Source organism: Micropterus salmoides, unplaced genomic scaffold (genome assembly GCF_014851395.1).
Source record: "Micropterus salmoides isolate LMB-PRFRI ecotype aquatic unplaced genomic scaffold, ASM1485139v1 Ms_hic_scaffold_4, whole genome shotgun sequence".
Taxonomy (NCBI): domain Eukaryota; kingdom Metazoa; phylum Chordata; class Actinopteri; order Centrarchiformes; family Centrarchidae; genus Micropterus; species Micropterus salmoides.
The window spans coordinates 24,129,067-24,154,393 of NW_024043372.1; the positions used below are offsets into that span (position 1 = coordinate 24,129,067).

The following is a 25,327-nucleotide window of genomic DNA, read 5'->3' on the forward strand; positions in this document are numbered from 1 at the left end:
TACCATAAGCGCTGGGAGTCATAGCCCGGGCTTGTGTGCTCATGCCGGATTTAGGGATTGAGGAGAATGCAAGGTCTGCTGTTTTAAAACAAACCGGAGCAGCAGAAAGTATTGTCTTGCAGTATTGATGGGTTAACGATTTGATACGAATCAGTGGCTATATGACTGTAACACCTGTATTTTCTCCCTGAACTTCAGCAGCTCTGTGCTTTGCCAGACACGTAACGTTTTAGTAGACAGTGAAATGATACCCGCAATGCCGTGCAACACAGCGGTTTTCGACAACGTCACGTTGCGGTAGGCTAATTGCTACAAATTTGATGACTGTCTTGCCGCAGCAGCGAAAGAGTCTCAGCGTGTTTCGCTTCAGTCAGTGGGCGTGTTTTCATGCAGTTGTCGAGATAACGGGATTTGGCGAGGAGCAGAACTTACTGTCGGACTCTTCTAGACCCGTTTCTCTTCAGTGGAACTGCCGCAAGAAATACGTTTCAGCAGCGATACAGAAAATGCGACACATACTAACAGTAAACTAGGCAGCGTAAGGACCACATTGCAACTTAAGTTACCGTAGTCAGCCGACGCTAGTAGCTTAATATTTGTTTATCCAACGGTAACGTATTAGTGAGTATTTCTTTGCTTCGGAAGTTACCACTATGCAAAGCGACAAATCTGACCCGATTGAACCCAAAGGCACCGACTGTCCGAGCACAAGTGGACCCGAGAAGAAAGCTCTGAGAACCGTGGAGACGGAAGCTCCCAAACCCAAGGGGATAAGTGCCGTCGCGGTGCTGTGGACGTTTGGGAAATGTCTGGGAGCCTTGCTGCCCGTTTACCTGGCCGGTTATTACCGGGTCAGCACCAGTCTGTTGATGTTCGGGATGATGGTCTACACGGGATGGAAACATGTCCGAGAAGCCAAGGAGGCACGCCTGAAGTCAGCCATACAGTTTCTCGACAACGAGGAGGAGTTCACAACCATGAAGGTGTCCAAAATCAAGCGAGACCTTCCTGCATGGGTAAGACAAGACGCTAGACTTAACAGCTGTCAGCGGGTGTCATCAAAAATCATTATACAGCAGCTCTTTATTATCCCACTTTGAACTACAGCAACGTCGTGTAAAGCGAATGAACCCAAGCATCACTTAACTTAGGCCTAAGTTATATCACCAGCATGCAGGGACTTGCAGGATGTGACAAAGAGTTTGTTTTCAGTAAACGGCCTAACCAGTTTTTACGCGATTTTTAGCTGATATGGTATCACTCCTGGCGTTTTATAACATTGTAGGCATTTTAGGACATTTCTATAAGCTGTCCTGGTACGAAAAAAATCCAGGTGTCTATTAAAAAGGGGTTAGGGGAATGTTCCCATGAATCACTTCCTCATATGGAAGATATGTATGGAGATACAGGCACTGCTATTGGGGTCAGTGTCTTTTTTTTCTTCTTCACATAAATGCCTTGTCCCCATTTTTTTGTTACCCATGATGCAAAGCTCCTAACTGGAACATGTATGCAACCAGTCCCTTTTTAGTAACTTGCAGAACTTTGTTCCCACACTTCTGCGACGACAGGAGCCACATTTACTGCATGCGTGTGTTTGTATTTCAAGACTGAACTCTGAGTGCATTGCAACAAAAACAACAACACTTAAACCCTCTTTTCCGTTGTGGATTTTCAAGTAAATGTGGCTGGAAAATGCGTGAGAAGTACTACTCATGATCTGCATGGCATACATCCTGAGAGTATGTTCCCATAATGCTGAAACCCACATGGGCATATTTTGCCTCAGAATATCTAGCCACACCCAAATTCCTGTGGTTACGTTTTTCAGTGAGTGATTACAGAGATTGCTTGCCGAACCACACAGCATGCATGCTTCTCCTCAAATTATTCGAAAAGGGGCATCTCCATGTTGCTCTCCAGTGCTGTTGTCCAGTATGCGTAAAAAATTACACGTTAGAATTTTCTAATATATATAAATCGAGAGGACATTTCAGTCACTTATATTGTAAAAGTATGATCAAAGGTAAACCAATTTATAGCCTGCTGTTTTGTCCAAAGATATCTTTGAATGGACAGTTGCTGCAGTTTTCTATGCTGCCCTTTTTACTTTTGGACATATTTGGTCAGTCTAAAACCTGAGGCAAAAAGCACTAAGATGATATCAACAGTACTACTGATGACATTTCCAGAACAGCATCAGCTGTGTCTAAATCATTTCCTGTTGTGTGTTTATCCGGCTCTATGCATAATTTAAGTATGTACTCTCATTGTTTGTCTTTCCTTCAGGTCAACTTTCCAGATGTTGAGAAGGTTGAGTGGCTGAATAAGGTAATATATCAGTGATTTCCTATTGTGCTTCACCTTTTCTCCATATGACTTTACACAAACACACTAGTTATTCCTCTGTTATTATGCCCACAGCACACACACATACATCTCTCTGTTCAATTGCCCAGCTGTTGTGCTGATTGACACTCTGTAGAGTATGCTATGTTAATAGCTGGTGCTAGCTGATAGACTGCTGCTGTTGATGCCATGTTCCAGAAAAGGCCACACCTCCATTAGTGTAGCCACTTTGTCTGTACTGCAGAGAGCAGGCCCACTGCCAGGTAACCTTCTCAACATTTCCATTTCATTGCACGCTAGCTCACAGGAAGAGGGAGAAGCTGCCCAGCCCCCCAAACTAAATAAAACTGCACCCATTGTCCCCTCCAGCCCCCACCCCCTTTGCTCTTCTAGGCCGAGAACCAGAGCCACTAATATAGACATACAGAAATAAAATTATTCATGCTAACAAGACCACGAGATCTAAGCATTAGAGAGCCAGACAAAGCAGAGGTTTGAGACTGGTTACTGGAGGGGAGGTCAGCAGTTTTCCGTGTATTTCAGGCTTCATCCTCCACAGGAGAAGGCAGCTGATGACTCACTCTCCAATAATGCCAGACTGTAACCAACTCTGTTTTTTTTTTCCACAGTCACACAAGCAAACATTGCCTCTGCTTTTGGTTATATTCCCCTGTAGGAAAAAGAAGACATAACATGTTTATGTAGCAACACTCATATATAAAAAGTGAGCACATGTAGAGAACCAGATTCATTGTGGTACATGTAAGGACCCAAAGTAGATGACTAACAGCTGAAGAGACTCAACTGGCCACAGCTGTCTTTGCCATTCTCCAGTTATTGCTTATGGAAGCCAAGGCATTTGACAATTGGTTTCGTTGCTATGTGGCTAAATGACTGTTTACTTAAAGAAGCGGTCTCTGGTTGCAGGGGTGCACATTGAATATTGCGCTGTGTGTAATAAAAGCAGCTTATAACCATGTTGTTGTTGTTGCTGGCTAGGTCCTGCAGCAGGTGTGGCCCTTTGTCGGCCAGTATCTTGAGAAGCTGCTGGTGGAAACCATTGCTCCATCTATCCGAGGCTCAAGCCCCCACCTCCAAACCCTCACCTTCACAAAAGTGGACATGGGAGACAAGGTGATGTCGTGGATATTGTAACTACAATAAGACACTGCAGTAAATAGTCCCTGTTGTTTATATTGTGCAATCAAATGTGCTTTCTGTTTGCTCCAGGCCATGAAGGTTGTAGGGATCAAGGCACACACAGAGAATGACAAAGGACAAGTCCTGCTAGATCTGTATATTAGGTGAATTTATGTTTATCTGTTGCTCCTTGGATTAGCGAGTCACTGTCATCTGTCTATTACAGCTTTTAAAAGGCATAATTGTAGATGAAATTTTTGTTCTTTGTATCCTCAGCTATGTTGGCAATGTAGAGATCAATGTTGAAGTGAAGAGATACTTCTGCAAAGCTGGAGTCAAAGGAATACAGGTGGGTCTTCTTTTCAAGCTTAAAAGTGTTATTTGACTGAAATGCAGAGTAACATGTAATCAATAGACGTTGCCTAGCTAAAGGGCTAACTAAAATATGCAGCCATTCTGTAAACATTTATCCATGTTTTTCACAAACTTCATTTCTGTTTGTCTTTAGCTGCATGGGGTGATGCGGGTGATTCTGGAGCCTCTGATTGGAGATGTGCCCATAGTGGGTGCGGTCACCATGTTTTTCATTCGTCGGCCTGTACGTCCATCCACATTCACCTCTATTTGTCCTTTTCTTGTTGCCCCTCAATCCCTATTCCTGTGACTATCATGTATCTCTGTATAGCCTCGTATGCATTTCGTGCTATTGATTTCTCATTAATCCCAATGGATTTGCTACATGCAGTTCCTCTGTCTTATCTCTTCCTAGAAACTTGACATCAATTGGACTGGAATGACTAATTTGTTGGACATCCCTGGACTAAAGTAAGTCATTCTAAAATCACCTATTATTGGTTTACACAATAGTAATAGTCCTCAACCCTGTAATGAACATAACCTCACAATATTTTAGTGAATAGTTAATGATATAGTCAATACAGTACATTTTCATTATAATTCTGTTTCTCTTTTGTCCCAGTGTCATGTCTGACAGCATGATTATGGATGCCATTGCCTCCTTCTTGGTGTTGCCCAACCGCCTTGTTGTCCCCCTGGTTCCAGGCCTGCAATTGGCCCAACTACGCTCTCCTTTGCCCAGGGTAAAGTCTGAATATGCACCTACAGATAGAGGGAAACTATTATATAATTTTACACTTGAGTAATCACCAGTATATTACAAGCCTGGCATTGCCAGACCAATCCAGAAATTTGAATTGGCCATTTTTCTGTTTAATACTAAGCGTTCCACATCAGCGGGAGCAATCATAGTTGTGTATGAAAATGCTTCACTGACGCTCCTCTATAGTCATCATATTAAACCCACATTAGATATATGGTTTTGAGTGACCAGACCCGGGCCAGGATGGCTGGAAATGTTTCTGAACAGGAGGGGGATCTAATCAATTGAAACACGAGCTCACAGATGTATCTCCCGGACTAGTATATTACATCTTCGTCCCTCATTTTCTGTGTTAGGGTGTGGTTCGCATCCACCTACTGGAGGCACAGACTCTAGCAGCCAAAGACAACTACGTGAAAGGGGTTATGGCTGGCTTGTCCGACCCCTATGCCATATTGAGGGTTGGCCCTCAGAACTTCACCTCCAAACACATTGACAACACAGACTCTCCTAAGTGGGAAGAGGTATATGAGGTAAGAACAGTGGAAAGTTTTATGGAAAGAAATATGTGTTATCATTACTCGGCATGTACAGGTGTTGGAAGACTCAATCATATATCATTTCACTTTGTTCTGTATTTGAGGGATTAGACTGTCACAGCGCAGGGAATGTTTCATTTTCATTCATGGTCACATGAGGGCACAGCCAACTTCTATTCAAGTCCCTCTGTCAATCTTCATTACCTTGTGTGTGTGTCTGGTACATCAGGTCATAGTCCATGAAGTGCCTGGTCAAGAATTGGAGGTGGAGGTATATGACAAAGACCCAGACAAGGATGATTTCCTTGGCAGGTACATATGCATAGTTCATGTCTCTGGTGTTCATATGCTGAATCTCACAGTGTCACCTTGCATGGCCAGCTGGAAAAAATACACTACCTTTATTTGAAGATTATAATTCTACTTTTAAAGTTACAGCATCTGCTTTCTATTTTGTGATCCTTTATTTTCAACAATACATTTGCTCTTTCTGTTATGTTCAGTCTTAAAGGTGACACTAGAAACAGGGGACAGGATCAAATGCAGTCACTACAACGTTATGTTCAGTTGAGTGAGGTGTTATTTACACTAGGTGAAAACTTGCAGGTGAAGTCGATTGTCCAATGTACAACAATCTATAAAGCACTGGAAAATACTGGAGGCAAACACCACAAAGCATGAAGGAGCAAGGAACAATACAGACAAATAAATATATATATATATAAAATACACTCAAAATCTAAATCATAATCAGCACAATCAATAATAAAACTATGACACTTTCTTCTTTTATTTTAATTCTGTCTTACACTCCTCCTCCATATAGGACCAAACTGGATTTGGGCATTGTGAAGAAATCCATAGTTGTCGATGATGTAAGTAAAAAGCTGTCATCCTCTCAGGCAGAGTTTGTATAAGCATTTTAAAAATATATATATTTTATATATTATAAATACATGCATGTGGCTGTCTTCCCAGTGGTTCACTTTGAAAGACACTCCATCAGGACGGGTTCATTTCAGACTGGAGTGGCTGGCCTTACTGCCCAGCACTGATCGACTTGAGCAGGTTCGAGTCCCTCATTTCCACTGATACATTAGTCTGCCTGCCATTCTGTGCACTTTGTATTTGTGTCAAACATTTACATACTGTTTGCCATTCTCCCTCAGACCCTGAAGAAGAATGAAACCGTTACTAGTAAAGCTGGCGACCCGCCTTCTTCAGCCATCTTGGTTGTATATCTGGACAAGGCTGAGGCACTTCCCGTGAGTCAAATATCTCTAACCTCTCTGCCCATGTTCGTGCTTAGCTCAGAGCTGCTTCCTGTGTGTGGTTAAACTGGGGCAGAGCTGTAACTGCCACCTGTCTGATATTCCACAAAGTTTTTGCCTTGGCCTCTAAAGCTGATGATACACAGAGCAACTTTTAGAGCAATCGTGCAGGGCAACGTGGCCGTCAAAGGTAATGAGTAAAGATTACTACCGTAATCCCCTTCCCCCACCACTCTGCCAACCGCCCCGCCCCGCACCGCCGCTGTCTGTTTAAAACATAGTTGGACTTGCCACTAGCAACATTGTCCAGCAACATTGCTCAAAAAGTTGCCCCGTGTATCATCAGCTTAACCCTGTGCACAGCAGCGTGGACGAGCATGGATAACTTTATCCACGGCCGTTAAACATTTCCTACTGTGCTAATTTCATACACAAAAGGGAACAGCAGTGACAAATAACTCAAACTCAGTCTTAGTGGTTTCTTTCGATGCAGATTCATACTTCCTGATTATGCCATGTGGTGTGGTGCTTCCTTTCAGTTGTTTTTGCTGTTGCTATGGTAGCCTTATGCACACTATTATTCACATCAACCACACATTGTCAGAATGGTAGATAAGTCTATTTATTCCTCTGCTCTTGGTTACAGAATGTTATTGTTTACATGCCTCACTGTGTATTCATATTTCTCTGTAATGTCTTATCTTCTAGATGAAGAAGGGAAATAAAGATCCCAATCCCATGGTGCAGTTGTCTGTGCAGGACATCACTAGAGAGAGCAAGGTATATCTGCTGGGAAAGTCCATTATAATACTGTAGATTGTATTGTGTTTATTCCTGTAAGTGTACTATTTACTCTCGCCTTTAGACTTGTTACACAACCATTAATCCAGTGTGGGGGGAAGCTTTTACCTTCTTCATCCAGGATCCTCGCAAGCAGGACATAGACATTCAGGTAACATAGGCTCTGCACAAAACTTTATATTTATTGTGGTATTCTAAGAGCCAAACTTGTGGTCTAATTTTGGCTTTCATTTATGTTAAATTAACCAGGTGAAGGATGGGGACCGTGTGCAGACGCTGGGCAGTCTGACCATCCCTTTGTCCCGTCTGCTGTCCAATGCTAATCTTTCTCTGGACCAGTGGTTCCAGCTGGACAACTCTGGATCTGCCAGTCGCATCTATATCAACACAGTTCTCAGGGTAAATGACAGCAAGACCCATTCACTAATCCGGCACTGAATTTGATCATTTGATGACGATGATAAATACATCAAATTGTAGAATCAGAAATTAGATTTTGATCAAAAATTTTTTTTAATGTATAATGGTGTCTCAGCTGAAATGAGACTAGATTCTGGGATTTTGGTCATATTTTATTTACCTTCTTTCTGTCTGTTCACTTTTCTTGTTTTCTTGCAACATAGGTCCTGTGGTTAGATGAGGAACATGTATCATCTGATGTGTCATCTAATCTGGAGGCTGGACTGTCCAAACAGCTCCCCCAGCAGACCTCCCCTCATCCTAGCTTTGCCACAGAGGTAATGGAGGAAATGGCAATTATGACTCTGACTTTGCACTGTGTTTTCTTTGTAAAAGTGAATTGTGAATACTTATTCTAATTTGTTTTATAATGTTCTTTCAGGGACTGCTTAGAATTCACCTATTGGCAGGGCAAAATCTTGTTCCGAAAGATAACCTGATAGGGGGCATGGTAAAAGGCAAGAGCGACCCCTATGTCAAGATCAACATCGGGGGTGAAACATTCACAAGTCAGGTTATCAAGAGTAATCTTAACCCCACGTGGAATGAGATGTATGAGGTAAATAACAAAGGTTCTTTATTGAAATGTTTTACAGAATAGAAGTGGCTAAAGATTGCACATATTTATAAATGTCTATTATATGATTGGTTTAAGATAGTCCAAATTCCAACTTTGTTCACCCCTCAGGTGATCCTTACCCAGCTGCCTGGCCAGGAGCTGCAAGTGGAGGTGTTTGATAAAGACATGGACATGAAGGATGATTTCATGGGCAGGTACAACACCTGGAAATTATTAAATTATTAAATAAGATGAATGGATTCATTAAAGATACATTCTAATCCCACATATCCTGACATACAGGCTGAAGATCACTCTGAAGGACATCATCGATTCTCAGTACACTGACCAGGTGGGATCTTCCTTGTCAAACATACTGCTTCACGTTTAGCTTCAAAGATTGTGGTCAAAATAAGCGAAAAGCCAACATGAAAGCCTGCCAAATGCTTAGCTCACGTGTCGCACTTGACCCTCTCCAAATACATCCATAATATATTTTTAATATATAATGATGACTTACTTGTTAAGATTATTAAGTGTTACTCTTTTGTATAGTTTTGATGTCTTGTCTGCTGCCTCAGCAAATCTTGGGTTGAATATGAATGAGTGAAAAACTGCACAGAGTGAACATCATTCTATGTGAGAAGACTTTGGGTGTTTTTTTCATTGTTTTTTTTTCTGTTGGGCCCGTGGGACTGTATTTACTATGTATTTACTGTATTACTAATGTTAAGAGTAGCATTTGGTATGTTAGAAAAACACGAGGAGAGAATCAGCAGCAAAAACTCTTGTTACCAAAAGAACCCTGCATGTTGGCATTTCCCTTGTTTCGACCATACCCAGTAGTTTCTGTATTAAAATGATTCCACTTCTTTCTTCAGTGGTACACTCTCAGTGATGTGAAATCTGGTCGAGTTCACCTGGTACTGGAATGGGTTGCGACAGCCTCAGAGTCACACAGATTGGACGAGGTCAGTATTCCCAGATAAGTAATGGACCCGTAATGGTAAGCTTGATCCATATTCAGCACTTCTTCCCTGTGTCGTCAGGTTCTTCAGTTCTACTCCAGGCAGTCCTACCAAAACAAGGCAGTTCCATCAGCAGGCCTGCTGTTTGTCTTTATTGAGCAAGCAGATGGCTTACCAGTGAGTCTTTTATTACTTATGTTAAGGATGATGTCTGAGTAAGCAGCTAATATTTATAATCGTACATTCTAATTATTATTCCCTTTTGTCTGTCTGCAGGTTAAGAAGAGTGGCAAGGAGCCAAAAGTGGGAGCAGAGGTTACTCTACGAGAAGTGTCCCGCAAAACTACAGTAAGACTTAATTCAGTTGAGTTAGTATTATGTTTTATTGTATGAGTGACACAATATCTGTTATGTAATATTGACCAACTCTTGCATCTCTGAAGGTGAGTGATCGTACCACATCACCTCAGTGGAATGAGGCATTCTGCTTCCAGGTTCATGACCCCAGAGAAGATATTCTTGTTATTAAGGTATGCCGGCTTCAGTGCATAATCAAAGTGGAACATAAAGTGTATCAGCCATATGGATGCAACACAGTTTGATCTCTGATATATAAATACTGCTATGCGAATACCCTGCATTGTGTTTCTCTAGCTCTCTCACAGTTGGACCTTGCCCATTGGTTCCCTGGTGGTTCCCATCAGAGAGCTGCTCTCTGAACCCGAACTGGTCCTGGATCAGTGGTTCCATCTGGATGGAGCCTCACCTGGGAGTCAGGTTCTTCTGAGGGTTGAACTCAAGGTGGGGCAACTCGCTTTCATTTTCTCTATGTCTTACTTGAAATATTTAGTGTATGTCCTTTGAAGTGTTGTTTTCTCTATCCTGTTGTTTCCTCTATCACTTTAACTGTGTTCCTTTCTCTGTCTCTAATCTCGCCGTGTTGTTTTCTCTGTTTGTGTATCTCTTTGAGCCTGTATTTGTTTTACTGTGTGACTATGTTTAATATCTATTTCTGTTCCTTTCTTATCTGTATGACTCAGTCCCAGTGTCTTGCACTCATTTTGCCTCCTGTCTTTACTTTTATGTCATTGACATGACCAGGGCTCTAGTGTGTGACCGTTTTTTGCACATGTGACCAAAAATTTGTCAAGTGCGACTAACATTTTCATTCTTTGCACCGGTGCGTTTGAAATTTAGCGGATCTGCATGCGCCATCGTGTCTCTGTGTGTGTGACAGTGCGCCCTGTACTCTTTCCACATTCCTTGCGCAAAAATGAGAGAAATTGTGAGCAACATAATAAAAAATAAAGAGTACTATTGATTATTTTTTCATCAAGAAAAATGCGGTGGTGCACTTCTCCATCCGTGCTTCAAATTATACTGTGATGTAAGTTTTAGGCCAAACTGGGTGGAAAAGGTAGGCGTACCAGTGCTACCAATGTAAAAAGTTAATTTGGAGCCCTGATGACACTTTTAATGTTCTACTTGTTCTTATGATATTGATATTTACAATAAGAACTGTTGAAGAAAGTGAAATAATAATAATAATTATAATAATAATAATGTATGCAGATGCTGATTCCTAAGAAATGCCCAGGTGCCGCTGATAAGGCTAAGATCACTTCATCATCAGACCCTCCTCCTGCTCAGCGAAAACCGGAGATAGACACTGTTGTGAGGTGAGAAAATTCATTCAAAATGTCTGCCCTCACTTTTCATTTGTCCTTTGGCTCTTGAATATTTTTTATTGCTAGTCTTTGTGTTTTTAGGTCAAGTTCAGTGGACACTCCTCCTGTGGAGACTGTTATCTCTTCAGTGCACTTACATGAAGAAACTGACGTAAAGGAAACAGCATCTGATGTGATTAAGGAGAAGGTGGAAGAATCACCAAGCCCTGCCATAGCACAACCTCCTCATACGTCCCCAGACCTCAGCTTTGCCAGTGAGGTAACGTCACAAAATAGGGATCTACAGTAACATACATGGAACTGGGCATGGCACAATCACGTTTAATTAAAAAATAAGATCAATATAAAGATAAATGATCCTCCCTGTTCCTTCCTGTAGGGGCTGCTGAGGATTCACCTGCTGGAGGCCCAGGATCTGGTTGCCAAAGATAACACGATGGGCGGTATGGTGAAGGGCAAGAGTGACCCCTATGCTAAGATCAATGTCGGAAAGTTTGCATTTAAGAGCAATGTCATTAAGGAGAATCTCAACCCAGTCTGGAATGAGATGTATGAGGTGTGTATGTATCACTGTACAAATTTGTTTTGCTGTAAGCATGCTAACCACCTCATTTTTATTGATTGAACAGTTTTAACCATTCCGTGTTCCCACAGGTGGTGCTGAGGGCTCAGACTGGACAGGAGGTGCAAGTAGAGCTGCATGACAAAGACATGGACAAAGATGACTTCCTGGGCAGGTAAGGGGTAATGTAATTTTCCAGCTATGAATGGGAGGCCTTATTGCCTTAGCATGGTAGTCAGTGGTTCGATGTGTTTACAGACCCAAACTGTTGCTATTTGATCATAAAGATAAATTATATGTAATATTACCGTATGCTGTATTTAAAAAGTTTAAATTATTGGAGAGAAAAAAGAAAAATGTGCAAATCTTTTTTTATTGTGAGCAGATTCAAAATCAGTGTGGCAGACATCATCCATTCCCAGTACACTGACCAGGTTAGTATTACATGCGATATTGTATCTTAGTTATTACTGTGATGTAATTAAAGGCTCGTTGTAAGCATAGTTGTATGTCTCTGTTTCAGTGGTACACCCTAAATGATGTGAAGTCTGGACGTGTTCGCCTGATACTGGAGTGGGTCCCAGCATTGTCCCATAATGCAACCCTGGACCAAGTTAGTTTCCTCTCCAAGTCATGCCTATATAATCTTTATCATTTGTGTTCCCTGTTCCTCTCACATCTGTACTATTCCAAATATTATCATCTGCTCAGTTCACTGTGTACATCAGTGAAGAGTCACTGTAATGTATTTTTCATTTGATTCTGTGCTGCAGGTGATGCAGGCACAGTCTCTCCAATCTTACAAGAACAAGACCGTTCCCTCTGCAGCCCTGCTCTTTCTGTATGTGGCCAGAGCACACTCGTTGCCTGTGAGTCCCTTTTAATTTGGTACATTGAAAGTATAATTAGTATGCTGTCTCAGAGTTATAGATAGACAATAGTTCGGAAAGAACATGTTAATAAGCAGATCCTCTCTTTGCATAAAGTGGATAACTTCTTCTTCTACCCCTTAAGATTTTTTGATTAAGATTAATTTTGTAAATTATCACTGGATAAAAATACAGTTCTCAAAGATGCTGCCTGCTGAGCAACAATTACTATTATTGTTGATTTTATGATGCAGGGATGTTAGTCAGGGATGTTTTCCTCATTGTTGCCTTAATTACAGAGAATGAATACAAACTATTCACATGTTATGTGTCTTTTTGTGTCCAGTTTAAAAAAAGTGGAAAGGAGCCTAAGGCTGGGGCCGAGCTTGTTTTTGGTAACACAACCTACAAAACCAAGGTATGAGACTTGACAATAAAGACATTAAATACACACACACTAGGCACACTGTGACTAATTGATACATTTGTCATATCATATTGTTTTTACCTACTATTTTTGATTAATCAGTGAAATTGTAGTCAGTGAAATGAAACGATAAAGTCCCCATCACAGTTACCCAGAAACCAAACCATTGTGTTGGTAAATGGTTAAAAATGTTATGAGTCAGATGACTAAAAAGCAACTATGTTTAGAATTTAAAAAATGTGAACTTTGGCTCCCCCGTCTGGTGGTGTTGAAAATGGCACAATCCTTGACAGTAATGTGAATACATTCAATATGCTGTTTAAAATACCAGCTGAAACTTTATCACAGAAGAAACAACTTAATCAAGGTGTAATGACCATATATCGCTGTTATTCCATGCTCACCCAACTTACCCCTCCTCTTTTGCTATCTGAAGGTATGTGATCGCTCCAGATCACCTGAGTGGAATGAGGCGTTCTACTTCTTGGTTCGTGACCCGAGAGAGGAGATGCTCATAATGAAGGTGAGTGGTACGGTGTGTCTCACAATACTCAAAATGGGTATGAGAAGCCTGCTGCCAGTGTCGGGAACATCACCACCTCTAGCTGACTTTAAAGACGTGCCCTTATGTCTATAGTTGTCGAGTGCATGGGACCAGCCAATGGGATCGCTCGTATTCCCTGTGCGAGAGCTGCTCTCTGAACCTCAGCTGGTCCTGGACAAGTGGATGCCTCTGGATGGAGCCTTACCTGAAAGTGAGATCCTACTGAGGGCTGAACTCAAGGTAAGAGTACACTCACAGAGGTTTATTACCTGTGTCAGATTAAACAAGTGGAAATGTACTGTTAACAGATCCTGAGCTCACGGATGACTGAAGCTCCGCAGCCTTCTGTGACGGACTCAAAGAAGAAGGAGATGGTCATTTCCACTGAACAGACGTTCAAAGCAGCCAGTGAGGACAAAAAAAGCTCCAAGCTGCCTACAAATGAGTGAGTGTTGTGTGTCTGATGTAATAATACACACATCAAAACTCTGCAGACTTTTGAGACCTTGGTCTCATTCAAAGGCCACCACATAGAGCCATACAAATATGAAGAAAAGTAAGGAATAAATACACGTTTAAAAAAATAAACAAGCACCACTGAACATTGAATAAAAAGTGTAGTGCCTGCTGATTCGACTGGGATATACAAAGCAAATATGCTTCTATAAAACATGCTTTTAAAGTATTTTGTAGCTAAGTGAAGCTAAAACAGCTGATGCTCACCGCTGTTAGCCCCAGTCAAGAGTCTGGCTGTTTTGTAACAGCAGCCTGTATTTTCAGATTAGTTGGCGTATCCAGCCAGCTTAAACACTCAGAAGCAGCAGCAGAAGCAAAAGCTCCGGCCTCCACAAAAGATGCTACACCTGCTGAGCCAGCTGCCGTTCACACTGCACCTGACACGCTCCCTTCTGCTGCCGTGAGTCATAACATATTGTCAGTTGTTATCATGTTTAACCTGTCTAGTTTCACCCTTCAAAACCTTAATGTAATTTTGCTCAGGTGGTGGAGAAGCCAACTGATCCAGAAGAGCATGCCACACACTCAGACACAGCAGTTAAAGGAAACTTTGAACCACAGCAAATACAAACAGAGGGGTGAGCTCCACAGCAAATAACACCTTGTTTCATTTTTTTTTTTATTTGCTTCAAATATCTATAAATAGAAAGAGACCTAGCAAGAAATATGTTTAAATGTCTGCAGTGTGTGTGTGTGTGTGTGTGTTTTTTTTGTGTGTGTGTAGTACTGGTTTAGACAACCTTGCTCACGCCACAGTGACTGGTCTTCCAGCTGACACCCTGAAGCCAGCAGAAATCCCCAAAGCTGGTGAAGCTCTTCCACCACACACCACCCCCAGCCAGGACTTTGGTAAAGAGGTGGGTTTAGTTTATGCCTTGCAGATTGGCAACAGATTGGACGTTAAATAATCAGCTGCAACCAACTGTACAGTGGTATTTGTTCTGCTTCACTGTCCGTTTTTGTATATTTGCATTATTTGACACAATAAGATAACACTTCCATCAGTAAATGGCAAGGTGCAGGACCCTTCACACCTCTGCTAAACACTGAAATTATGTTATGGTTTTCTTCATTCATTCATGGGGAGCATCAATCATGAAAAACGTTTTTTGAAGAAACCATAATATCTAAACATTTCTTGTCTAGACATGTCTGATTATTGACCACATTGACAATAATATCTTGCCAGTCATTCATTTTGTCTTCAATCATTAGACGATGAATAGTTTGGTGAACTGATATTGCTGGGTCTCAGCCTATCATGTGGGTTTTATGAGTAATCCCAGCCATTTTCCAAACACTGTGAATGTGCCACTTCCTCTTGTTTTTAAAAAGCTGCTAGGGAGATTTTAGCTTCCTCTGCTGATTTGGTTGATCTGGTGTGAACGTCTGCATACGAACCTGTGTCATGCCAGCTAGAATCAAAAAGAGGGATGTCTAGACAGGAAAATAAAAATAATGTGCCAACCACTTCATAATTTTTACAATGTACAGAAGTCTGAAGGAGAGGCATTTATTCATGTAAAAACAAGTTCTCATAAACCTAATTTTGACTAGACAAAATGTATCCATTACATCCACTTACTACCGGGGCATTATGTGTTCTTAAAAGTAATATGATCAGTCTGTTCAAAGTGTCATTTATGCAGGGCTGATGAATAGGTTTAAATAAATCCTTGTTGGGGTCCAAGAATTCCATTGTTTTGTAGTCCAGTGGTATTCATGCTGTTTCTAGCTGTGTCGCTCTGAAACCCCTCTCTCTCTCTCTCATGTGAATAGTAGCTTCACATTACCAAGCTCCATACTGTATGTCTCCTTCCTGTATGTACTTTAACACTTACTGTCTTCATCCTGTAGGGGCTGCTGAGGATTCACCTGCTGGAGGCCCAGAATCTGGTTGCAAAGGACAGCCTGATGGGGGGCATGGTGAAGGGCAAGAGTGACCCCTATGTTAAGATCAATGTGGGGAAAGTTGCATTCAAGAGCCATGTTATTAAGGAGAATCTCAATCCAACATGGAATGAAATGTATGAGGTATGAGGTAGTCTCACTTTAAGTACATTTTCTGGATTTCACTGCATGTACAGTATTTTGGACATACATGGATTTGTGTTTGTTTTTAACAGGTGGTTTTGGCTGGGCACAGTGTCCAGGAGATCAAGTTTGAAGCATTTGATAAGGATTTAGATTCTGATGACTTCCTTGGCAGGTGTGTATCTTAAAGTTGGTTAATCTGTAACTTATATTGGCTCTCAAGATAAAACATGTAGAGTCCTTTGTACATTGATCTGCATGGTGAAAAACAGAGATATGCCTGAACTGTACATATTTTTGCACTGAAATATATGAAAATAAATAATAAATGCTTAGTTTTTTATTTAGTTAGTTAGTTTCATAAATGTTCTTGAGAAGATATACATTATACTTTATTAATACCTTAAATACAATATTTGACTTTGATTGGTGGGAATTATCACAGGGAAAGTAAAATAAATCAAATTTTAGAACAAGAATAGCTAGATTAGCAAGATGGGACTTGTACTTTTTAAAAAGAAAATAGTCCCATTACGCCAACATCAATAAAAACTGAATATTAGATGTGGGTGAATTTATTAAATATTTACACGATTGTTTTTCTGCTCTTTTCATTACATAGCGTTAATGTACCATTTAATGTCAGCATAGCAAATCTTTTCTTTTGAAAGTAAGACATTAAAATCTGTTTTCATGTTCACAGATTCAGTATTCAGCTAAATGAGGTCATTAGATCCAAGTACACGGATCAGGTTAGTCAATAATTCAGATTCTAAAGTCATGTGAGTTCTATTTCCTTATATAAAGGGTGTTGCCCTGCTTCTTTAATTGACTGTGTCTCTGTTACAGTGGTACACTCTGAACGATGTGAAGTCTGGGCGTGTTCACTTGATCCTGGAATGGGTTCCTACAGTGTCAAATTCAGTCAGACTTGACCAGGTCGGCTGTTACTTTTGTTTACAGTTCATCTCCCACTAGCTTTAGCCTCACTCTGTTTATTCAAACATTCTTTAAACATGGACTAATGAAGTGTCTTCAGCCTTCTAGATAAAGCTGATAGGTCACATTCCAACATGCAGGGCACATTATTCACATTGCAACATGTTTATCAGGCTTAACTGTCTGTGCTCCGTGTTGCAGGTGCTGCAGCTTCAATCTCTCCAGTCTTATCAGAATAAAGCTGTCCCCACTGCTGCTCTGCTCTTGGTCCATATAGAGAGAGCACACTCGTTACCTGTGAGTCACCTGCAGTTTATTTACATTCTGTGCTGTAGTTAACAAAGGTAATTCCTACTGTAATATACCTTGAATACTTTTCTATTCCTTGATAGTTTAAGAAGAGTGGAAAGGAGCCCAAAGCAGGAGCTGAGCTAGTTCTGGGTGAAACAACCTACAAAACCAAAGTGAGACACTTGATGCACGGTGCTCTATTGCCATTTTGATAAATATATTATTATTGTAATAATGCATATATTATCTCTCTGAAGCTGTGTGAGCGGAGTACCAGTCCTCAGTGGAAGGAGTCTTTCTACTTTCTGGTCCATGACCCTAAGCAACAGATGCTTGTAGTAAAGGCAAGACATTCATTTGTTTGAAAGATCTGCATCTCACTTTTAACAGCAGTCATGTTGTAGTGAATTTTCATCTCTTTCTATCTCTCTCTCTCTCTCTTTCTCTCTCTCTCGTACTGCAGTTGTCCAGTGGTTGGGACCAGCCGATGGGATCTCTGGTGGTTCCTGTCAAGGAGCTGCTCGCTCAGCCACAGCTGGTCCTGGACCAGTGGTTCTATCTGGATGGAGCCTCATCTGAGAGTCAGATCCTGCTGAGGGCTGAACTCAAGGTGAGAAAGCAAACACATCTGCCTCATCACACACACAAGTATTTTGTTATAAATATTGATACTTTATCCTTTTCTGAATTTGTTTTCAATAGATTCTAGATTCCAAAATGGTAGATATGATCAGTACAGGCACTCTGCCCTGTGCGGCCTCTGGAAATGGACAGGTGAAGTTGTCTCTTTCCTATGCCTCGCAGAAGAGACAGCTCATCGTCATCGTCCATGCCTGCAGGTCTGCTTCCTGAAATAGCGTACCAAAATGCTTTCAGTCAGGTTGTTTTCTCACCTATAATCTACTGTTGGTATAAATAGCCTTTATTTGGACATTTTTGGTGACAGCTCAAATGAAAAATGATGTGTCTTGTACATATCAAATTATTTAAGATATTCTTTCTTTTTCTGCTTACAGAGGTCTATTGTCTCATAGCAAGGATGGTGTAGACAGCTATGTCTCCCTCATGCTGCTGCCAGACAAAAGCAAGGCCACTAAGAAGAAGACAGCAGTAAAGAAAAGAGACCTCAACCCAGAATACAATGAGAGGTAATTAACTAATTGGCTGATTGTATTGTTCCTTACATTCCTGTGCAGGTTTGTTAGTGTTAGTGCTCATGTTTAATCATCTTTGTCCACGTCTTTAAGGTTTGAGTATGATCTGCCTGTGGCTGAGACGAGATTCAGATGCCTCAGTGTATCAGTGAAGAATAACTCTGCCTCATTCAGGAGCCGCGACGTCATTGGACAGGTCAGTCTGGGACTCTTCTTCTACCTCCGCCTACAAACATTGATACGGATTAAAATGTACCATATCACACACATGCAGTATATCAGCGAAAAGCTAACAAGCAACGATCAGGATATCTAAAGGCTGTACACTTGTGCTAGCCTGGCTTGTAACTTAAATCATTGCTTGAATGTTTTGAAGTATGTCCATAGTCTTTCACTCTGATATGCACTGAATACATGCATAAATACAGCTTATACAGATAACATCTCACTCCTGTCCTTTAGGTGCAGATCGAGTTGGCTCAGCTTGACCTGATTTCTGGTGTCACAGAATGGTGAGCAGATTGAACTTTGTTGAAATGATACTCTATGTACAATATTTTGTATGAATATATTTTCACTATGTGCTGACTTGAAAGGTGGCTGCAAAAGTTCATAGCTTCATTGCTGACGGAGAACCGAGGCTGTGGTCAGCTCGGATTAATGACATTTCATGATAGAAACAAAACATGCATAGAAACTTCTCAAACCATAAACCCCTTGTCTGCTATCCACCTATATGCTCAGTTCACAGTGTTCCAAGTTCACTGCCTCCAGTGGAGCATCGAGGAGGCTTAAGTTTTGTATTTTGTAACATAATGAGCATACAGTATGGACCGCAGAGAAGTTGATTATCCTGCAAGAGTAGTTGTGGACATTTTGGGAGGAGTCTCGCTTCTTCTTTAGTTTGTTTAATGATTGCCATTTATTATATCATTGGTGATAATTTAATTCGGTCAGTTTTCATTTGATTTTCATCCCTCTGTTTATTCCAGGTTCACTCTGAAAGATGAAGCTGAATAGTCGTTCTGCTTGCTGATGAAGTAGTACGCTGATGGTGATGTCGTCGTCACTCATCTTGGCGTTGTGCCACTGCTGCAGCTCACACTGATGCCTTCTCCTTCCCACCTTTGCACACAGTACCACTGTGGCAGCCTTACCTGCATCCACCCAGCTCTCTGTGTATTAACATGTAGTATAGAATTGAACTGCACTGTGTATTCACATACATCCATACTCTCACCAAAGATAAATAGGCTGAAGTAGCTGAGTTGATGAGGATAAAGTGCAATTTTGTACTGAGTGACGGTTACTTTATTATAAGAAGAGATGAAGAGGCCAATTCATGTTGCTTTTTTGCTGCAAGAATGTTTTAAATCTGAGAGTATTTTGTTTGAAGTGTAGTAAAATGTTTAGACTTGTGTTTTTTATGTACTGCTCAAAATGCCAATGCTGTTTTCATTGATTTAATATTTTAGTCTTACATTGAGTTATTTTATATTTCACAGCACTTTGTGTTTGAAATTGCTTTTGAAGATTTTTATAAGATTCCTTTTTCTACAAGACATGTATATGTTACACCGACGTCACACTTTAATCATGCTATGTTTTATTTAGTGTATATTTGCAAAGATTATGGGTCGGATCAAATACTGTTTGTTGAAAGATGGTTACAAAAATAAACAGATTCATGTTTATTACTAGTTCTACTGTGTATATTTTATCACTTCTTAAGGTAGTAAATATAACACAACTATTCTTTTTGTGATATACAGTGATCATTTTAATATTTAAATATCAGGTCTACTGTAGGTTTATTATATATGAAATATCTTTCAACTGATCATTTAAGTTGAAAAATGATACAGGATTCAGAAAAATGTAACATCCCGATAAAAAAAAATTATCCTCCGAGCTGATGACTTCTGTTATCAATAGAGAAAAGTCCGCAGCAGCTGCGTTTGTTTGTAATGGTGTGGGGCTTTCAGTGTGACGTCAGTCGTCTCGCGGAGCTACAACGCTTTCGTTTTCATTTATCAGGAAGACGCAGCGTGTAAAGTAAAGCCAGGAGAAGGTGAGGCAAATGGGTCGTAAATGCATGTTTTACGTGCCGTATGAATTTTGAAACGATAGACTTTTGTTTGTTGCATAACGTTGTGTTAGAAATATAGCAAATTAAAACAATGGAAGGTAAAGTTATAGCATAGCCAGTAAAAGTTTGCATTAGCCTGTCGTAACCGAAAGTGGAGTCGAGCGATGCTGTTCGTTTTTAATATAATATCGACGTTTCACAAAGAATCTCTCGTGTTGTGCGTGTTTTGTATTTACACAAAAGTGTTGGTTGTATGTTCTGAAAGCATAACTACGAAAAACACTGCTGTTATTTATGTCACAAGTATTTGCTCTGTCTTAAAGGAAGAAGACTGTCAAAATGTCAGGCAGTGACGCAGAGGAGCCCATGGATGTTGTGAGTAGCAGCATCTGACAAGTCTGCAAACTTTAGTTGAACATGAAAGAAAACTGTTAAATTTGTTGTTGTATAAATATTGATATCTGAATAGTCCCAGTCGCTGCCTGCAATATGAAGAGTAGCCTACTGTTTAAGATTTGTTGTGTTTATAAGTATTATTTGCAAAATTGCCATAATTAAATTAATTTTAATATCCTGTCTTCCATCATGGATCATATAGAGTACTGAGGAAAGTGAAATCCAGCAGCCTCCCACATCTGACAATAAGTCTGCTGAGGCAGGGATTTGTGTGAGTATAGGTGTGCACTAACATGTTCAATAACACTATTCAGCCAGTATGTTGCAAGTCCAGTTTCTGATTTTAAAACTGGTTTGGAGTTTGGAAACAGTGGCAGACTGATCTTTTTCTTTTTCCAAGACATGAGCACTTTCTCAAAACTAAAAATCAGTGCTTACAAAATGCAGGTGGAGTTCCAGTGGGGTGGTATGTTTCTCTGTAATGTGTAGGTGAAAGTGAAAGAATGAAAATGAAGGCACAAGACTCAGGATAGATGCTAGTCCCAAATAATCAGTCTTTTGCTATCTACTTATCATATTGCATAGCAACTGTGTTATCAACTCTTTGTATAACTAATGTCATTAAAGCAATGCTAGTTTAGTTTAGCTATTTTTACACATCTATACAAATACAGTATAGTGTATTACCTCCAATGTCATATACAGAACATGCTTAAAAGTCACTGCATATAATTAAAAAGTATGACAAAAATGTAATCAATTGCTTTTTCTCTGTTTTGAGACTGTGCCAGTGGAGTCTTTCACTTTGTGTTTTCTATTCTTACAATTCAAGTTATTTTTAAAACAGACCTTTTAAGCTGAATGGCATAGAGGATTTTCTGCTATCTTGTTAGTAATACAGTGGCATTTACTGTAACATGTTTTCTGGCTCTGATGACTTTATCACAGAACGAAGATGAAGTTCAAGTCTTTCTCTCAGTCAAGTTGTCAGATGGTGCTCAACCACAGAAATATAAATTAGATCTAGAGAAAGTTCTTCAGACTTGGTCCAACCAAAGCACAATTAAAAGAGACTACAAAGTTTTACATGTCTCAAACGATGGGCACACTGTGATCAGCATTAAACCCGCTGCAGGAGCAGTATCTATCTGTAAGTATCTTTTTAAGCAAAAATTAACAACACATTTTTTACAAACATTTGATGTTGACTCTAATACAATACATTTTAAGCTGCATCCTGTATTAAAATTGTTTTTGCAATTCAGTTTGTTGTTCTTTTCTTCAAATTTATTTTGCGTTCGTCTTCTTTTTAAGCCGTGAGTGAGCTTCAGAAACTGAGTGGACAAACACTGACCAGCAAAGATGAGAAAAGATCCTTCACAATATTGTCTGTTGGTCTGAAACAACCAGAGATGAAGACACAAATACCAGAGGATGCTTCAATGTACCCTCCTGCTTCATCCGATTCAGAGCCACAAAATGTATGTGCTGTGTAGTAAATCAATTGGAATTAATTACATTAAAAATGATTGCTTTTTAATATCCTCTCTTCCACCATGGTTGGTATAGAGTACTGAGGGGAATGAAAACCAGCAGCCTCCAACATCTGATTTTAAGTCTGCGGAGGTAGGTATTTGCATGTGTGCACTAAAATTTTTAAGAACACTCATTACTTTAACCAGTCTGGTGCAAGTCTAGTTTTCGATTTTAAAACTGGCGTGGGTTGCGGAAACAGTAACACAACAGCGAGTACATTTTTTCTATTTTCAAGACATAGGCAGTTTTTTGGAAGTACAAATCAGTGCTTGGAAAATGCAGGTCGAGTTCCAGCCGGCTTGTATGTTTTTCTGTAAGAGATATAGTACATATAGATGTAGTAAATCAGAATAAATTACATAAAAAATGTATGCTTTTTACTAAATAAATGCATTGTATCTTTAAGCGGCCGCAAGTGAAGCAGGTGGAACAAAGTAGTTTCAGCAGTGCAGGAGCAGTTTCCACAGCAGGAGAGGAGACATTTACTTGTTCTGTCCCAGTGAGCCATTTCTGGTATGTGAACCACATCTACAAGGAGGAAATTCAACATATCAAGAAAGAGAATGGAATTAAAATGGAGACAGAAGTAATTGTGAAATTTGTAGCAGACAAAGATGGATGCCCAAAAAAAGCTTCGTCTGAGTTCATTAGCCTGGTCCAAAAGAGCTTGAGTGAATCCAGTGGCTCAGTAATTCCTCTCAAGTACGTAGATCCAGAAGAGTGGAAGGACTCACTGAAAATCATCACGAGACCTGAGAACAAGCTTCTGCTTACCCTGTCCTCTGAAGAAATGGCCGTATGTGGGCCAAGACAAAGTCAAGATGCTATCAGTAAGTCCTTAAATGTAACACAGAAAACCTTAACAAATACCAACACGAAGACTGCTGAAGACACATCACTAAATATTGGCATGAGCATCACAGACCCTCTCGCGGATGCTGGACTAACCATGGAGGAGGGCTGCTGGAGGCTGATGACTACTTCCTATGATGAACAAGTAGCTAAGATCAAATGTAAGTTTGGTGTGGACTTTTCTGCATCAGAAATCAGTCAAGGCAAAGTCAAAGTCAAAGCTTGCTACAGAAGATCTGGAGGAAATGTGTCAATGGAGAGCCACGCTGTCAGAGCTCTCCTTCATCTGTACCAGAAGATTGCCACTTCACCTCTGAGCTTCAGCCAAGACCGTGGTGCCACTGGGTTCAGCAGATCACAGGAGAACATGAGCAGTGTTAATCAGCCAAAGGGGTCCTCCAGTGGACCTCTGTTGAATGGCCAATCAGAATACAGCAAGCACAACACTCAAGCACCCACAGGAGAGGGAGCAACAGCAGGAGACAGTAAAGATGAAAACTGTCCTATATGCATGGATATGTTTACAAATAAGAAGCAGCTCAAGTGTAAACATGAATTTTGTGAGGAATGCCTGGCACGATCAGAGGAAACCATGGGACCCATCTGTCCTGTATGCAAAGATGTCTTTGGTGTGATGGAGGGAGACCAGCCAGATGGGAACATGACATGGCATTCATATTCCTCACCCCTCCCTGGATTCCCAGACTGCGGCACTATAATCATCACCTATGATATTCCAAGTGGTAGACAGACGGTAAATGTTTTCATTTAAATATCTGGAGACATTGTGTCAATTTTGTAACTTGGAAGTTCATTTCTAACATGGTTGTCAGTTAAATCTGTGTTTCACTCTCCTTTTGCAGGAAAAGCATCCAAAACCTGGAAAGCACTACACTGGTATTATGAGAACAGCATATCTGCCAGACAACATGGAGGGCAAAGAAGTGCTGTGTCTGTTGAAAAGAGCGTTTGACCAGAAACTCATTTTCACTGTTGGGACGTCCAGAACGACTGGGATTGAGGACCAGGTGACCTGGAACGACATTCATCACAAGACCTCGACTAAAGGAGGACCAGAGAGGTACAGTAGCCAAAATAAATATTCTCTTTTTATGTGAAGTCCACTGAAATGTTAGAAATGTTATATATTAACCCTTATACATACTCTGTTTCAACAGTTTTGGGTATCCTGACCCCAGCTACCTGAGCAGAGTCAGAGAGGAGCTGAAGGCTAAAGGCGTCAACTGATGACTTTGATACAAAGTGTCTGAGCAGAGTTGTTTTCACACCAAAAAAATTATCATTATTTAAAACAAGCATTACTGGAATGCACATACGATTGTACTGTATGCTGTCTCCCTCTTCTCTTGTCATTTTTCATATAGGGGTTGATTTGACGTGCACTGGACAGCATTAGACTTGGACTTTATTTCTTTGATGAAGGTTTTCATTGTTAATTTTATAACAGTATAAGAATGAAATCTGCATATATAAATGTAACTGTATTTTATGTCTACAGTATGCATGGTTTGATTTACTGCGTAATAAATGACTGCACCAACCCATACTGACTCATAACTGTGTTCTTTACTTTAACAGCACAGTAGGTTAAAAAAACACATTTGTTTGTTTTCTGTAGAGTGACCTCTGCTGGTTGAGCTCCCATGTTGCAAGAAGGCCTATAAATAAGTTACGAAACTAAAATATGAATTAAATAATAGAAACTTAAATAAATAGGCTAACTGCTATATTATGCTACATATAACATCACACTTGTCTTAATCTGAAGTCACAGGTCACCAGTGGTCTTACAAATGTTTAGTTCTCCCTAACAACCAGAGTAATCATTTTATTAGTTTTAATTTGTATTTCAGTTAACTAAAGTGTGTAACTGACTCTAAGAAAAATGTATAAGGTAACCACTTCAGAGCGTTATTTTATTAATCTCAGGTAAGCTCCACCCTGCCTCTCCAGTAGCACACACCTGAAGACAATCACCTCATTAAGAGTTCATATTCAGGGAGCACTCAGGATCTCTCGATGCAGCGTGGTCAGGGAGCAGCTTTTGTAAACAATTTTTTTATTGTTTTTATTACAGGCATTTTAAGCCACCTGTCGCCAAGACCCTGTAGACTGCATGGCCTGTTTTGCCCGAGTTCACCATAGATTGCCGTGGAGGCTGAGTTGGCTAAAACGTCTGCTCCTTGAATGAGGCGGAGTCAGA

At 40.4% G+C, this 25,327-nt stretch overlaps 2 protein-coding genes across 2 annotated transcripts; both read left to right on the forward strand.

Moving 5' to 3' along the window:
* The first annotated feature begins 375 nt into the window (after positions 1-375).
* On the forward strand, positions 376-19,930 carry esyt1b (extended synaptotagmin-like protein 1b). Its single transcript, XM_038695632.1, has 52 exons — positions 376-1,016; positions 2,290-2,331; positions 3,349-3,483; positions 3,580-3,653; positions 3,766-3,838; positions 3,998-4,087; positions 4,259-4,314; positions 4,469-4,589; positions 4,966-5,142; positions 5,378-5,460; positions 5,975-6,023; positions 6,127-6,216; positions 6,318-6,413; positions 7,128-7,199; positions 7,285-7,371; positions 7,470-7,619; positions 7,844-7,957; positions 8,062-8,238; positions 8,368-8,453; positions 8,542-8,590; positions 9,120-9,209; positions 9,288-9,383; positions 9,483-9,554; positions 9,650-9,736; positions 9,861-10,007; positions 10,779-10,885; positions 10,976-11,153; positions 11,274-11,450; positions 11,549-11,631; positions 11,842-11,890; positions 11,980-12,069; positions 12,230-12,325; positions 12,672-12,743; positions 13,189-13,275; positions 13,390-13,536; positions 13,605-13,741; positions 14,077-14,212; positions 14,296-14,390; positions 14,537-14,669; positions 15,670-15,846; positions 15,939-16,021; positions 16,550-16,598; positions 16,696-16,785; positions 16,987-17,082; positions 17,178-17,249; positions 17,334-17,420; positions 17,540-17,686; positions 17,779-17,915; positions 18,093-18,224; positions 18,324-18,426; positions 18,693-18,742; positions 19,223-19,930. Exons 1-52 carry the CDS (start codon positions 654-656, stop codon positions 19,248-19,250), a joined length of 5,514 nt encoding a protein of 1,837 aa, XP_038551560.1. The 5' UTR covers positions 376-653; the 3' UTR covers positions 19,251-19,930.
* A 283-nt stretch (positions 19,931-20,213) lies between these two features.
* On the forward strand, positions 20,214-24,668 carry LOC119886307 (E3 ubiquitin-protein ligase DTX3L-like). The gene is made up of 9 exons (XM_038696955.1): positions 20,214-20,301; positions 20,643-20,694; positions 20,918-20,986; positions 21,664-21,865; positions 22,030-22,196; positions 22,285-22,341; positions 22,658-23,857; positions 23,967-24,184; positions 24,282-24,668. Exons 2-9 carry the CDS (start codon positions 20,659-20,661, stop codon positions 24,349-24,351), a joined length of 2,019 nt encoding a protein of 672 aa, XP_038552883.1. The 5' UTR covers positions 20,214-20,301; positions 20,643-20,658; the 3' UTR covers positions 24,352-24,668.
* Positions 24,669-25,327: the final 659 nt, after the last annotated feature.